Genomic DNA, 16,154 nt, shown 5'->3' with positions numbered 1-16,154 from the left:
ATGAGTCAAAACTACCTCACAGCAGGCACTGGTGCTGTCCAGTACTCCTCTGCCTTGTGGGAAGATGCCATTTCCCAAAGTTCCTGCTGATGATGGGACACTCGGAAGGGTGCACCTACAACATAAAATGGGTGCTACTTGAAGAAAAACAATTTAGGTCAGTGAGAAACTGTAGCTGCTTAGAAAGCAAATTTCTCTCATTGGGAATTCAGAAATGAACATGTAGAGATGTCAAGTTGCCCTGCATTGTAGTCGTGTTCTTGGAAACAGCCGAGGGGGAGGCAAACCCATTCCTTCCCAGGATTTTGAAATGTTTCAAATACAAGACTGAGCAATGTGACCAGGTGCTTCAGGGAGCAGGTGTACGTAGTGCTTGCTGGTTACACTGCTCACTGAGAAAGTCTTGTTCTAATGGCACACTGGAGAAATGTAGCCTCTCTCTTAAAGGATGGGATGAATTCACTTTGCAGCTGGAGGCATTTATTAACACTGTGTTGCTGAAAGGAGCATGGGGGGCTGTAAGGTTGGTCTAAGAAAGATGCAGATCAAATTGTCAAGAACGATACCAACCAAATTGCATCATGAAATATTGTCTCACAAGGAGATGAGGAAGCAAGAGCAGTGAAACAAATCCACACTAAAACTCTACAAACATCCTTTGCCAACACCCAAGTGTGTTCCATGACCACATAAATGCGGGGGTCGTGTAGCTGATGCTGGAAACATCAATGCACAGCTGTGCCTATAACCCCAGCCTTCACATTTACTGGAAATTCCAGTCTTTTTGTGAGTCTGACACACCAGGCACGGTTTCCTCTGGAGGTACCTGGAGCACATTGGAGCTGGGCAGGCAGTGGCAGAAATCAAGTTTCTCTTTCATACTCGAAGCAGCAGTGTAGCACAACAGTTAATTTTGAATTTGCTTAGCAGTTTATGGACTCTGGCTTTAAAGCCTTACTGCTGGCTTGCTTGTTTTAGGTGTTATGGGAAGTGATGGACTTCTCACAAGGTGCAGGAATTGTGCATTGAGCAGAATCCCCATAGTGAGAATGGCCAAGAGCAATGCACCCTGTTGGCAGCTTTCCTTGCTCCTTATCCCAGGTGTAGTCTGGATGAGTGTTGCGCTGTATTTTATAAGTGAGTTGACACAACAGTGTTTTCTAGGATATTTCTTTTTCTCTATCCAGATGAATGTTGAAGCTATTTTTTCCTGTCAGGAATGAGTATTTTTGGGACTGGAAAATTTGAGGTGTTTCCCTGAGTTCCAAATCTGACACATCTTCCTAAGCAAGACCCAATTTTCAGGGAAAGCTGGAATTCTGCTTTCTTTGTAGCAGCCTTTTTGACTGGCAAGTAACTGTAGAAATTCCAAAACTGGAAGTTACTTTTGAAAGTACAGACTGGTATCCCTTTTTTTCAGCCATAGGAGTACTGCTGTACAAATGCTGGGAAAAAAAATCTTTCCTATTTTACCTAAGCAGTGTCACAGGAGTGTTGGTGCATGACTGCAGCCTTGCTGCTCCCCTGTAGCCCTGTTTGTCGGGTGGTTTGTGCTCCAGCAGCAGTGCTGCCTCACCTCGCAGGCGAGGTGGTGCCTGGTGGGCAGTGCTTTGGAGATGAGCTGTAACACACTTCTGGTGTTCTTGCAGGCAGAGGGGGGTGGTGCTTAACAAAGTATGTAGCTAAAAATAAGTTCTCATTTATTAGCTCTGATTAGACATTTGTGATAAACATCTGGGGCCAGGCTGCTCAGCTGATCTCATCCTCAGGCAGGTCCCTGTGATGCAGGGACTGTCGCTCCTTGTTCCCTGGATTATGCTGCTTTCCTTGGAGGGGCTCAGGCTGCCCCAAATGCTCTGACAGTGCTGACAGTTTGTCCTTTCTAATGCTCTTTGTTTTCCATTTTGTCCCCAGCAGCAAACGGGTCTCTAAGTGGATGGGTGCTCTGTTTTCTTTGCCCGAATGGGACCGTTCAAATGCAAAAGCTGGATGCCACAGACCAAGACCTGCTAAAACAAACACAAAGTCTGAAGAACGTGTTGTAAAACGGCTTGTTTTATATATCCAATGTTATTCAACTTACAGTGTATCTTTTTTTTGATTCTTTTGGTAATGCTGTCTTCATACTTATAAATGTGGGTTTATTATCCTTCCTATATCTTTTTATCAGAAGCTGATAAGAGTACTCTGTATGGACTAGTCATTGTGGTGGGTTTAAGGAGTTAATCATGTATCTGATAGGTTGTTCTGAACAGTTTCGTGGTTAATACTAAGACTTTGTGGCCTGTTTACAGTAAAACGTGTGTTTGCACAGTATCATAACTTTCACCTGCCATTTTAAGTCATTATGTATCATATCAGTTTTTCAGAACTTTCTCTCTGCTTTTGTTACTTTTGGAGCTTCATCTCTGGTGATTTGCATTTGTGTGGTCGTATGAGAAAATGCCCAAAGCGCTGATGCTCCAGCAGTGGTACAGCAAAGCTGACTGTTCTGACTCGTGTGCCTTACTGTCCACGAACGCTGCACACACCACGGCTCGTGTGCTGCTCTGAGGCTCTGGCTGAGGGTCTCCAGTATTGATGGCAACAATTGTCACAGGCATTTCTATCTGTCAGCTGAGCGATGGCATGTACTCAATTTTTTATATACCATAACACTAATTTTCATTCAAGTTTTGTAATAAATTGTACGAATGTGGAAAATGTTGATTTTTTTTTTTTTTTTTTTTTTTTTATTTTATTTTGGCTTTTTCAGGCTAATCTATGAAGTGCTGTAATGCTGTCGTGCACGGTGTGTATTCAAAGGAATTGTGATGTTTGCTCTGAGGAATGAAGGCATTTTCTAAAATTTCTCTGCATATAAACTGCTTTGATTTCATTTCGAAACAACTTTAAAAGTGTTTTACCTGGAAGTTGGGTAGCAAGGCTTTGCATCCACTTTTCCCCAAAGTTCATTAGGCACCTACTGACGTCTTTTAGATGGGTAAATACCTTGGAAAATCTGTTTGCACATCTTAGCAACATGCATGAATTTATAAAGTATTTCCTTTCCGTCATTACTGACTGTGTAGCTCTTTTCTGCATGCTTTTGTAGTCTTGTGTGTTTTATATATGCATAAATGTAAATTACTTTGCAAATAGGGGGATTGAGACACTTTGTCTTCTGTACTAAATTGGGGTGTCTCTCCTGTAATGATTAGCCTTAATTTTGCTGTCTAGCAATGAGTGTTTAATCAGGATAGGATTCACAAACACACAGGGATGCATATTTGCCTTGTTTGGAGTTGAACTGCATAAACTGGACATTTCATTGTTACCTCAGTGGCTGCTATCATGAAGGTGACAGAAGAAATTCAGTGACAGGTTTGTGTTCACACAAAGTCTCTTCAGGTTTTTGAAGATTTGAATTTAAGTGTGTCTGTCCAGAGGGCCAAGGTGAGAGATTTAATGGGAAACTTCATCTCATCAGGAGTTTGCTGTTATTTGCACCTTTCTTATTGTTTTTCTTCCAGAATTTTGCATGATATTTCGCAACCTTGAGAGAATGATGTGCTGCCCGTTTGTGCTTGTGGAAGTTGGAGCAGCCACGCCCCTCCTGAGAAACCCAGGCTGCAGTTACAGACCTTGGTTAGGGCTGGGTTAGCTCTGAGCAAAGGGAACATGAAAGCTCCACCTTTCAAAGCCAGCTAGGACAATGGGGAAGTGCACTTTCAAAAGCATCTAGTCTTTAATTTTGTTGAGAACAGAGGGTTTTTTCCTCCCTCTTTTCAAAGCAAGGTGCCTAATGTCACTGTCACAATTCTCATGTGGGAAGCCTTAGTGAACAGATTTTTATTAGTGGATACTGATTAGGAGTTGTAGTCTTTACCTTCTTTGGGCTTGTGGATTCCAGATGGAGCATTTTGGCTCAAAATCTGAGATCTGTTTTAATAATTGTCCCAGAAGGGCTTGCAGTGCTACTGATCCCATATGCTTTCTACCACTTCTTTGATGTTGTCTGATGTTAATTTTCAGTTACATTTGAACTTGGTTTTGTTAAAATACTTCACAGCTTACTGGGGGAATGTATATTTGTTAAATCAAGTCTTTGCTAGTCTGAAGATCTCTGGATGGCCTAGAACCTGCTTTTGTGACCTTGCATTTCCACTCCCATGGTGCCAGCAGTGCCAGGGCCATGGAAGACAAGTCACTTCCTTGGAATTCCACCCTGGCCTTCTCCAGGCTGACATTTTCCAGCACTGAGACAAAGTGCCCATATGTAACTATTTTAATGACTGTTCAGCAGGATCAAGGAGAGTTGACTGTGGTCCTTTCAGTCTTCATTAGCTTTGAATACTGTGGCAGACTATAAACCAACTCATGAAAGGCTGATTGGCTCCTTGGTGCCTTTAACTATGGTGCAGGGTCTCTAATGCTCTCTGGCTCTAGTGTTTAAAAACAAGAAAATGTGCTGACAATTACGTGATTTATTTTTTTCTGATGCATTGAATCAATGGCCAAAAGTGAACTCAGAATGAGCTAATGGGGTTTTAAAATGTATGTGCCTGGGATTACCAATCTCTGGTCTTGAAAGTGTCTCCTTGTTTAGATCTGAGGGATGTTTTGAATGAGAAGGTGGAAGAAATGCCAAGATAAATGCTGTGATAACTACAAGGATTTGAAAAGTTAGTACTGTGATATTGGTGTCAGATTTGTTCCAAGGCAGGGCAGTGCCCTTGCACTTGTGTAGCCATCACCCTGCCAAGCTTATTCTGTCCTGTATTTGGAAGAGTTTCAGGTTTGATAATTTACCTGTCCTTGAAATGTGGAAGACATGAGCCCTCCCTGCAGCCGTGGAAGGCAGGGGAAGGATCTGGGTGTCCCGAGTCTTCACATCCCCCTCTCCTGTCTCCTCTGCTGTTGAGGTTTCTATGAGCTGTTCTCAAATCGTGTGCAACTGCTGCTTTTCATTTGAGTTCTCTCTTGCCTTTTCTTTAAGAGTTTTACTGACAGCTTTTACCTAAAATAACTTTCCATATAACCTCTCTAAAAATTTTTTAATGGAAACAGAGCACACATTCCTACTTCACACAGCATGGTTGCAGTATGATTCAGGACTTCCCACTGTATTTCGAGGCGCTAAATCTGGAAACGCATTTCCTATTTATTCCATTTGTGTTTGGGTTTTGTATTTATTTATTTTTTTAACGCTGTATTCCCTCTTCTGGCTGTTGTGTTTGTGTCGAGAGCAGGCAGTGCTCTGGGCAGGGGGCTCTGGGGCACTTTGGGCAGGGGGCTCTGGCTCCGGTGCCGGTGCCGGTGTGGCCCGGCGGGTCCGGGCAGGGGTCCGTCGCTCCGATGCCGGTGTGGCCCGGCGGGTCCGGGCAGGGGTCCGTCGCTCCGATGCCGGTGTGGCCCGGCGGGTCCGGGCAGGGGTCCGTCGCTCCGATGCCGGTGTGGCCCGGCGGGGGCGGTCCCGGGGCGGGCCCCGCTCCCGGGATTGGCGGCCCCGGGCGGCCGCGGCCCCTCGCGGGGCGGCCCCGCCGCTCTCGCTCCCTCGCCCGGTCCCGCAGCCGCCCTCGCACACGCGGGCTCGGCCGCGGCCCCGGAGGCACCATGAGCGCGGGCACGCGGTACAAGAGCAAGGCGGTGACCGCAGGTGAGGCGGCGGGGACGCGCGGCCGGTCCCTCCCGCGGCCCGGCGCGGCCCCCCCGCCTCACCGTGTCTCCTTTTCTCTCCCCGCCGCCGGTCCCCGCCGCGGGCATCCCGCCCTGGCCGCGCCGCCCCGCAGAGGAGAAGCAGGTAGGTGGGCTCCGGCCGGGGCTCTCCGCGGGATGCGGCGGCTGCCCGGGCTCGGCTTTGCCCGGGCTCGGCTTTGCCCGCCGCATCCCCCCGGGTCCTGGGTTGGGTTTCTTTTTTCTCGCTGCCTTTGGGTGTGTCGAGCGGGTTCGGATGGAGAAAGGCAGCGCGGGGGCTGGCGGAGGCGTTTCGGTATTGGGAGCACGTCTCCATCCCTCTCCCCTCCGCAGCACAGATGCGCAGACACAGCCCCGGTCCTGCCGCCCCTCGGTGCTGCAGCCCATCAACCTCGCAGGCGGCCGGGATTTGGGTGTTAGGGAACATCTGTTTTGCTTTGCAAAGCTTATAGCTATTTGGAGACATGCCTTTGAGTCCCGGAGAGAGAGGAGGAGTGATGCAATCAGATGACATCGACAGGTTTTTTGTTCTCTGTTTGGTCTTTGGAGGGATTTAGGATATTTGAAAGGAAGAGGAATCTTTTTTTGCAGACCTTGAATGCCTAGGTAAGGGGTTATCAGAGCCCTGTGTGTTCCTTAGCACCCATCATCGTGATGTAGGCAAGAGGGTTTTTTTAATGACGATGGAAGAGCTTAGAATTCTGTCTCTCAAGGGTGGGGATGGAGGCGATGGTAACACAGCAGGGCAGTGCAGGGGGAGCAGCTCACCCACTCCCTGCCTGGCTCACACTTGCCTTTGGGTCCAGTCTTTCTCTGAGGCTCCAATTCCATAGGAAGCAAACACCTTGCCTGCTGAGACCCTGGTACTGCACAGCCTTCCTGGGCCACAGAAAAGCAAACTAGCATTGTAGCAGCTTGGGCATTCACCTGGCCACAGCAAGAGATGATGTTTCCCTATATAATGCAGACTTGGGCACTGAAAAGATACTTGTGCATTTTTGTGAGCTGCTGATTGCAGTGATGAGAAGAACAAAGTAAATCCAGGGGTAATAGGATAATGGGATCACCAGATGCATTTTTCCCAAGCTACTTAAAGTTTTGCTAGTATTTTGTAGTTATTTCTGAGTATTGCAGCTAATTCTTGCTTTATTTCTGGAGGAAAACACTCCAGAATGTGTTCTGAAATTGCAGAACATTTAGTGTAAGCTGTGAACTGAGGAGAAGCTTTGTGACCCACTAGAAACATGCTGTTCTTTAGTTCATTTGTTTTTAAATTAAGAGGGAAGCAGGTTAGGTACAAAGCTCGGTTCTGCTCATTCCCCAGGGGCAGAAGTGAGGTAGAGATCAGAGGAGTCTGTTGTAGATGTTATCGTGTCTCCTGAAGGCCCTTGTCACACTGCATAGGCGAAGGGGTTGGAGTCTGTACCCCGAAGAGCCCGTGTCTGCAGGACAGGGCAGCGTTCTGCTGGGGCAGAAGAGGCCTTTCCTCAAATGCAGAGGTGTATCCCTGCATCTGCCACTGAGTGTGGAGCTGGGCTTGCATGACAGAGCACAGTTCATTATGGGTTTGGGCCGGCCATGTTCCTTGTGGATGGTGGAGGGAAAACGAGCTGTGAACACAAAGCAATCCGTTAATTTGTGGTTTCGTACGTTCACTTTAATTTTAACTTTATTTAGCATCCTTTAAGAGCAGGATTTTTTTTCCTGTGCCGCTTATTTTCCCCAATCTGCTCACATCTGGCAGCAGGTAACAATTTAAAAGATGTACTAAAACTGTGATTCTTGCCTGAACCAATTTTTCAAAATGTATTATATAAGGTTTTTTTTATAAATAGTTGGGAAATGAAGTGAGCTTCTGAGAGGGCAGTACAATAGGTTGCATGTAAGTAGGGTAGCATTTGGATAAGTCTTAATAATGTTCATCACTTACTGAGTCCAAAGAATGGAACAATGTGGTGTCAAAGAATGTGTCTTCGTCCTCCCTCCCAGCGCAGTCAGGGCTGATGCACTGTCTGGCTCCAGGGGACTCTGGTTTGCAGGTTGGGCTCCTAATTACTACCATTTATGAAGAAAAAATAACAGATTCTCCACCTCTCTGGTTTTCAAGGAATGACCTCTTATTTGATTAATCAGACACTGAACTCCTGTGCTGTGGAAGTCCATGGAGGTTTGGTGCTGGTCTCTGTGTGCAGAGCACCCAGCTTTCCAAGGGGAAGGGTTGTGGTTTGAGAGCCTGGGCTGGGGGGATCCAGTTTCTGGTTGAAGCTCTGCAGCAGGTTGCCTGGTGAGACCAGGCTCCTTAGTCGGTGTTACCTCAGTTCAGCACCTCTTGGGGGGGTGGTTTCTCTCCCAGCAGTTTGTGTCCCGCTGGATCACTGCGTGGTGCTCGTGGGGAGGCAGCTGAAGCTGTGACTGATGTCCCATGTGCGTGGGCCCCGTGTGAGGGAAACCTTGCAATTTGTCAGGAGTATTGACCTGAGAACCAAACAGGGCAAGGGCAGAGGGTGGATGCTCTGCCAGAGCCCGAGGTGCTGCTGTGGGAGGAGTGCAGGTGAAACCACCCAAGTACCCAGTTGAGCTGGAGTCTCCTGGCACGCTCCTGCAGAACATCCTCCTAGCTCGGGTTGTCGGCGTGTGTGTGTTTGGGGTGTTACCTTGCCTTGTCTCTGAAGCTGCTCTTGCTCATTCCGGCCCATGTCTCTTCTTTGAAGTAATTGTTTCTTTTTAAATCAGGAGGATGGGAACCTCTCCTTCCCAAGTTGATCTCTCCCCACCCCATCAATTTGCAAAGTTGTTTGGGTGTGGGAGCAGAGACTATCTGGTGGATCCAGTTCTTTCAGTGGGTTTGAAATTACAGGGTTGTGCCTTTTGTATTGAGCTTGGTCCTTTTTTTCTACTTGAACATATTTTGAAGTGGTCTCCTTGTCAGTAAAATATATATGGAGGTGCTGTGTATGGAGAAGATGCTGTGCAAAAGGTAGTTGGACTGGAGGAGTGGTTTCAGTGCCAGTCATTGTGAGACACTGAGAACTTAATCCATTGCCTTTGTGTTTCAGTTTTTGAGAATCTGGGGTTTATATCTTAAAAACTTGTATTCAGACTCCTTTGGGGTTTTTGTATTAAAAAAAAGAGAAGGAGACATTTCCATCTTTCCTGGAACAGTAGATATTGCAACAGCAGAGATGTCTTCTATCTAAAATAGCAACTGTGCCAACACAGTGCATCATTTTAAGGTCAACCTTCAACCCTTGCCTACCAGAGAACATTGGCTGATGGAAATCCCCCAGTTCCCTGTTAGCATGTGCTGAACTGCCTTCTCCTTTTCTCTACTGTGCTTACCAAAAAGTAAGCCCAGGTGGGCTGAAAAGTGGTGCCCTGCATGGTGCAGAGGCACCTGAGGGAGCTGCAAACACTGCCCTTGGCCCCTGAGGACAACTCCCTTGCAGGCGGCTGCCGGTGACCAGGAGCAGTCTGGGAGGAGGGAGAAGGGGTGATCCCTGTGCCTGGAGCAGGAGAAGGGGTGATCCCTGTGCCTGGAGCAGGAGAAGGGGTGATCCCTGTGCCTGGAGCAGGAGAAGGGGTGATCCCTGTGCCTGGAGCAGGAGAAGGGGTGATCCCTGTGCCTGGAGCGGGTGAGGATGACCTGCTGTGACCCTCAGTGTCTTTGTAGGTACCTGTGTGGTGAAAATGAATTAACTGAGTTTTGTGAAGTAAGTGATGAGAAGTATCATGTGAGGGCGAGGTTCCCTTGTACAGCAACTGCACAAGAAAGACCAGAAGCAGAGCTTGGTCTTTACAGAATCCCTCCAAAGTCTCTGTTGGAGCAGCTTGGAGCATTTGTACCTGCCCCATGACTTTGAGTCATTGCTGTCTTTCACCTGAGTGTTTTTCTTACAATAACAGTTCTTGTAGTCTTTAAACCAGAGGAAAGTTCTTGCTTGTGCAGAAAACCACGGAGCCTGAAAGCAGAGCAGAGTATCACTGACTTTTTCAGTTTTCTCAGAGTTAAATGAATTATTTATAATTGTGATTCCTTGAGTCATTGGGAGCAGCAGTAGGGATCTGTGTTCCTGTGCTGCCTGTCATGCTCTGTATCAATTCAGGGTGGTTGTGAGGAGGTGGATTTTGTTGGGGGTTTTTTTGTTTTTTTTTTTTCTCAGAGAAAGCAAAATTATGTTTGCAGCTGTCTAGTGGGATATTTCACCACAGCTGGATAGTCTCTCACTGTGTCATAGCTCGCCCTGGGTGAGGCTGTTTCTCTTTGACTCCCCACATTAATGTCTCTTCCAACCTCTGTGTTTTCCAACCCTGGTCTTGCATCCTGGCTACCAAGATGCGCCTGCCAGAAAGGGAGTAGCAAATTAGTCACAGAATCTGGAGGTAAATACTGGAAACACTCTTAAAGCAGCACATCCCTGCTTGTTTTTCTGATGTCCCAGTGTATCTTGGCCAGACGTAGCACAGGAGTGGAAGCTTTTACTTCTCTGTGAAAAGCCTCATGTGGTTCATTAATTTTTTTGGCCCATTTCAAAAGACAACGTTGGTCCTTTGCCCTCCAAGCTGGGCAAGGGCTCAGTGCTCAGAACAGTGTTTGGGGATCTGGGTGGGACTGCAGCAGGTCAGGAGGCCCAGCCCTGCCCGTGTCTCTGCTGTGCATCTGTCTGAACAGCCCTGCTGAGGAGCCCTGGCACACAGATGGGCTGGGCTGGGCTGGGCAGGGAAGCCCGTCCTGGGCACTTCTTCCCCCCCCCCCTTTCTCTGCTTGGCTTCTTGGAAAAGGGCTGTAAAAAGAGGTCAGCACATGGACCTGGTGGTGAAACAGAACTACTGGAGAGCTGGGCACAGAATCTGCCTCCTGCTGCTGCTGCTGTCTCTCTTCAATTATTTATGCTCCAAATGGTTGAAACGGTTATGAGGGCAGGGCAGGGGAGAGGTTCAGCCCTCAGTGCAAGTCACAATCTACAGTTTATGAGGAAGGAGAAGGAAGTGTTTCCTGCACAGGGATTTTTGTCCCTTGAATTTCCCCGCCCAGCTGCTTGTGCGCAAATCCAAAATTGTGCTGCTCTTGTGTGAGTTGTGTAGGGCTGTTCCAGGAACATGAACCAAATGTGTGAGTTTGACAGATGTTAGGGCCTGATCCTTGCTGACATTAAGGAAATAGCAACAACCTTCATTTAACCCCAAGAGACACTTGTGGTGCTTGCTCAGCTGCAGGGTTGCAGACTGCTGGGGCTTCACAAAAGGCAGCTCATAGTTGCAGAGGGGAAAATGTTGCTGCCATCTGAATGAAGGAGAAACAGTCCCTGGGTGCTTTTAGTCTTCAAAGTTGAGGAGTCTCTTACAACCACTTACGCTCTCAGAAATGTCACTGCCTTCACGTGGATGCTGTTCTTCATTTGATGGTTCTGGGAATAAATGTAAGGGGTTATGTTATGACAGTTCCCTGGAAAAGCTGAGGAAAGGCAAGTCTAGAGAAACAACTGGTGGAGTTTAGTGTCTTCTAGAACCTCTATTTTCCAGTTTCAGTCTACGTTGCTGTTCATTAAGTACCCAGTAAAATGGACATCTTGGAAGTGCAGGGGAGATTCTACCTCAGCCAGCTGGTTGTTCACTGTGCCAGGCCAGGCTGGGTCCCTGCTGTGTTTCTCTAGAGCTTTGCCAAATTAGCTTTAAATGGGGTTTCCCTTGCGCTTTTGGGACACTCCCCTGCCCACAGTGGTGGCTCCTGTAACCTGCTGCAGGTACTGCTCATGCTGCTGAGACCAAGCCTGGAGAGCTCTGCTCCACCTTTAATCCTTGAGGCACTTCTTGCTGAGATACCTCTTGACTAGGCCAAAAGGGTTCCTCTCCCGTTGTTCCTCTTCCAGTTAGTGGCCTCTGTTTGGTTTTTCTTTCCTGGATAGCAGAGCATGAACTGGAAGACACATTCATTGCTTACCTGTAGAGCTTTCTTGCCTGACCAACGCTAAGCCTTTGTCCCCTTCTTACTGAAAGCAGAGATTTCCTTCATACAGTGAAACCACACAGGATAAACCTCTAATACTCATGAAAGAAGCATGTGGCATCTCTAATAGGAGTGAGTTGAGATTTTTGTGAAGCATATGCAAGCTGTTTCATAGCATACTGGAGTAATTCCCATAAGGGCTGGATTTTGTGTGTGTGTATGTCTACAGTGTGGTTAGCCTTGAAGCACAGGAAAAATGCTTGTCTGCAGTTACACATTCCTTTTCTTCCAGAGAATTGTCCCCAGAGCTGCAAAGAGGTTTGCAGTCATCTTGTTCCCACAGAAGTGTTCAGGAGCTGGGTTTGTGTGTGGTGCATCACAGGAGCTGGAGGGGATGCCAGAACACGTGCTCCTCATCAGGGTGTATGTGGGCTGCTGCTCATCCAAGGCTTGGGCTTCCTGTAGCACTGCTCAGCATGAACAGCAGGAGGTGGCACTGAGGGTGCTGAGAGGGAGGATTTGGGTGCTGCCCACAGGGGCTGGGCTGCAGGAAATGGAGCAGATCTGTGGCTCCTGACGTAAGTAAGAGTCCTTTTTGTTTTGAGGGCTGAATGGGGTGATATTCTGAATTCCTTCTGGTTTGTATTTCCAGTGCATTCAGTGAAATCTGTTAGGGCCTGCTAACACTCACCTCTAGACTGCTGTCCCTGCCTTGGTCATCACTCCCAGCCACTGCCGTGTGTCTGGCAGCACCACAGCAGTGCCAGGGCTGGTGAGAGCAGAGTGTGCTGGGAGGATGCAGGGACTGGCTTCCAATGAGCAGAGCTTGGCTAAGTGTTGGCCAAGAGCTGAAGAGGAAGTGAAACCCTGCACAAGCATCTGCAAGGGTGTAGTGCCAAGGGGGGAGGAGAATTGTTTAGTTTCTGGCTTTAATACAACTTTCCCCTCCTGAAGTCAAAAGGAAGAAGAGAAGTTGAGGCTGAAGTTGAGCTCCAGAAGAGGGACATAGCTGTGCTGTGCAGGGCAGTGTGGGGATGCTCAAGGTGGCACAAACCTTGTGGACAGAGCTGTGCAGCCCTCAGGCTGCCCCAGCCTGGTGCCCTGCATGGCAGCCAGGGCTGAGGGGGGCTCAGGGCTAAGGCAGGAGGATCCTGGGCTGTGGTTCAGGCTCACCCCGGGCTCTCTGGGCTGTGAGCCAGTGTAGCTGTCAGTCAGTCAGAGGTGGGAAGCCCTTCACAGAAGTTAACTGCAGTTCTTCCCTCAGCTCTCAAGCCCGGGCTGTCTCTGCAGGGTGGCACTGGCTGATGCAGTACCAGGACATGTGCTCACCCTGTGGCTCTGCACAGAGGGACGGGCAGGGCAGGGGCTGACCCGGCCCTGTGCTGGGGGAGACTGAGCTTTGTGCAACTCAGCCCTTCGCTCTTCCCAGGATCTCTGGGAGTGCCCTGTTTGTCTTGAAGCTTGTTACCAAGTGTGTCCAGGGGTGTGTGTGGAGCTGGGATGGCCAGTGTCTGCCTGACCCCCCCCGGGCAGTTGGTGCCGTTCTCCCAGAATGACTCCTGGCAGGAAACTGGGAGCTGGGAGCACAGGCTGAGCAAATAAACCACAGGATGATGAGTGCTGGCTCCTGGAGACTGGCCATGAGGAGCCAGCCCGGCCCACTGACCTCTGGAAGTTCTCAGTGCAGAAGCAAGGGAGGGGAAAGAGAGATCCACTGAGGTGGCTTGTGGGAAAAGAGTCTCCAAGGGCTGAAGGTGTTCCTGCTGCTTGCTGTCAGGCACAGCTCGTGCAGTACAGGTGTGGTCAGGGCTCCAGTCACTGCGTTTCGTTTTTCCTTGCCTTTCCCTGGTGCTTGGAGCTGTGTGAACAGACACGTGAGAGCACAGGCCAGGCCTTTTATTGCTTTAGTTTGGATTGCAATTATTTTTAAGATCACTTCCCAGGCAAGTCGCTTTGGTTCAGCCTCTTGTGATGTCTCCTGGCTCTTTCCTCAGTGTGGGAACTGTTTTAATCCCGCCTGACGCACGGGGCTCGTTCTTGCTGTGATATGTACACACATGTAGTGTCTTTAGATCTGCAGTCTTACATCCACTTTTATTTTCAAATAAATTACATACAACATTAATTATATATTTGGGTGAAACGTGAGTCACAGAGACATCTGCTGTCTGCCCGCCCTACGTACACGGCCCCCTTGGCTGTGCTTTCTGTTTAGTTTAAAGCTCTCCTGAGTCTCTGCATTGAGTATTAAGTGATGTGAAGTCCTGGAAATGTGGATAAGCAGTATTGGAAATGCCCATCTGGACCAGTAGTAATTTCCCTCTGCCCAAGGCCTGATGTAAAAAATATCAGAAAGATTTATGGCTTTTAGGATGCTATAGATTCTCAGAGGTTCCTGCTGCTTAGAAGGTCTGGTGCCAGCTGGGATCAGACAGTAATGGAAGAGGCATCAGAGCTCAGGAGCTGGTGTTTGCTCTGTTTTGTAGGCAGTGAGCTGGATCAAGGCATCAGGAGTTAAAATTCAATGATGCAGCTGGCCTGCAGCAGAGCCTTGCTGCTGTGACTGCCAGTGCTGAGAGGAGCAGGAGTGTGTCATGGGGACGGGGAGGTGCTGCCCATCTCGTCTCCCACGGGGTGTTCTTGCAGCCCCGACCCTCACAGATGGGTTCTGTGGTGCAGCTGGAGCCCGAGCTGGAGCACACAGGGAGGAAAGTGCTCATGTCTCACTCCCAGGTTAATACCTCTTTGTCTGCTTACTTTAAAGGGCTCTCCTCCCCTTGAAAGGAGCCCTTGGCAGAGCATGTATTTATGAGGGAAGTGCATATCAGAGAGGACAGTTATTGAAAAGGACTTGGTGCTTTTACCAAGCAGTTAATCCAGGCACATGCTTGGGAAGCACTCCAGGTTCACTGAGCAGCTGAACACTCTGGATCAACTCTAGTCTGCTGGCAGCCCTGGGGCTGACACTTCAGGGCTCAGACAGGCCAGTGAGTTAGAAGGGTGTTTGCTTTGTACACCCCAGTACTGTCACATGGACCTGTCTGGGACCCTGCTCACCTTCCCTGTGCAGCGGGAGTGTGTCCTCCTGGCCCTGGGATGAGCCTCCTCTGCCCTGCCCCACCACACTGGGCTCATGCCAGGTTCACAGCACTGCACTTCACAGCAGTTTGAGTAAACCAGAGTGACTGGGTGGAGCCAGCACTCTCCTTCCTCAGTGCCTGCTCTGTGCAGCCTGCCCGCCCCCGAGCAGAGGCTGCATGCCATCTCAGAGCTGGGGATGGCATCATTTGCAGCAGCTCTCATTAACGGCAGTGAAAGCCTTTCTGTTTGAGGTGGTGGGGCTGGTCCTCAGCAGCTGCTCAGAGGTTCCAGCCAGTGCCAGGCGTTTGCTGCCTTGTCTGAATGCCCAGTGTCATCCAAACATCTCCTTGCTGCTCCCGTGGTCGCACTGTCATGGGCAGGTGTCAGGCAATAGCAGAATTGTTCTCTTGGTAAACAAGTGATGGTGTTACTGGAGCTGCCCTTCATGTGGCAGCAGTGCAGTGTGTGCATGGGGTTGCTAATGAGGGATATAATAGGGCTTGTTAGTCTGAAAGCTTAATGACCCATCTCCTGGTTCTTTGTGAAGTGTGTGGATGGTTCTTCCCGTGTGCTGTTCCTGTGCTGCATCCTGCACTGGGTGTGTCCCTGCAAGGTAGAGCTCCCAGCACAGATATGGGCATTTTGAAGGACTCAGATCCCACTTGTCATGACATTAATGACAGTGGACATCCAGGAAATGTCTGGATGAGACGCTGCTCTTGCTTCCTCAGACACCCTGTGTCTGCCCGAGGGCTGAGCTCCTTCGTGGCTCCAGTGAATCCATGTGTGTTGGGTACCTAGAGCTTGTCCCTCGGGGTTTACGGATTTTCCTTCATGGCAAATAACCATTTTCCTTTATTATTTTTCAAAAAAATAAAATAATTAGGGCATCCACCCACCTCTTGGCTGGCATCCTGCAGTAATAGGCCAGCATGTGTTTTCTCCAGCAGAGGAAGCAGATCTTGCTTTGTGTTTGCAAGGCAATGGTTTGTAAATGAGCCTGAAAAGAAAAACTGATTTCCCCACTTATGGTAGATTTACATCAAGAAGGAGTCCTATCAAAATTTCTTAAAACTAGGCCATGAATTTGGCCTGCCACTGTTGATTTGGTTTTGTACAGGGGAGTTAGTCTGTTCCAGAGGTGTGCAGGTGAGGGAGCATGTTCCCTTTTGCACATAAAACCAGGCCTACTCCATCCTTGCCCTGTCCCTCAGCACTGGAGGTTGGAAATCCTCATGTTACAGATATTTCTTTCCTTTCTTACACCCTTGAAACTGATGATAAGAAGGGCAAGAACTTCATGTATTCTAGGAGTATGTGAGGGAGCTGTGAAGTGTGGGGAAAGCCAGGTCTCTGGGTTAAGCCAGGGTTTTCGGGGGCTTGGGGACTCAGTTTGCCAAGTCTGGCCAGTCTGGTGTGACATTTAGCATGTCTGTGAGGGGGTGGCACGTGT

At 48.8% G+C, this 16,154-nt stretch overlaps 2 protein-coding genes across 6 annotated transcripts in view; both read left to right on the top strand.

Moving 5' to 3' along the window:
* Nucleotides 1-3,056, top strand: part of LOC113994277 (septin-2) — a 35,102-nt gene extending 32,046 nt beyond the window's left edge. For 3 of the 4 annotated variants that reach the window (XM_027733154.2, XM_027733152.2, XM_027733153.2), the window contains exon 13: nucleotides 1,915-3,056. The gene's annotated coding sequence lies outside the window, so the exon portion shown is untranslated. The remainder of the gene's footprint in view (nucleotides 1-1,914) is intronic. The other variant, XM_039385061.1, reaches the window with a different exon arrangement.
* A 2,466-nt stretch (nucleotides 3,057-5,522) lies between these two features.
* Nucleotides 5,523-16,154, top strand: part of SEPTIN5 (septin 5) — a 40,007-nt gene continuing 29,375 nt past the window's right edge. The window contains exons 1-2 of one of the 2 annotated variants that reach the window (XM_027733148.2): nucleotides 5,523-5,638; nucleotides 5,772-5,782. In XM_027733148.2, coding sequence (XP_027588949.1) covers nucleotides 5,596-5,638; nucleotides 5,772-5,782 — 54 coding nt within the window. In that variant the 5' untranslated portion in view covers nucleotides 5,523-5,595. The remainder of the gene's footprint in view (nucleotides 5,639-5,771; nucleotides 5,783-16,154) is intronic. The other variant, XM_027733150.2, reaches the window with a different exon arrangement.

The sequence above is a fragment of the Pipra filicauda genome, unplaced genomic scaffold (genome assembly GCF_003945595.2).
Source record: "Pipra filicauda isolate LSUMZ 115617 unplaced genomic scaffold, ASM394559v2 scaffold391_size691406_pilon, whole genome shotgun sequence".
NCBI lineage: Eukaryota > Metazoa > Chordata > Aves > Passeriformes > Pipridae > Pipra > Pipra filicauda.
Note: the sequence above shows the minus strand (reverse complement) of the source record. Positions and strands in the feature narration are given on the sequence as shown.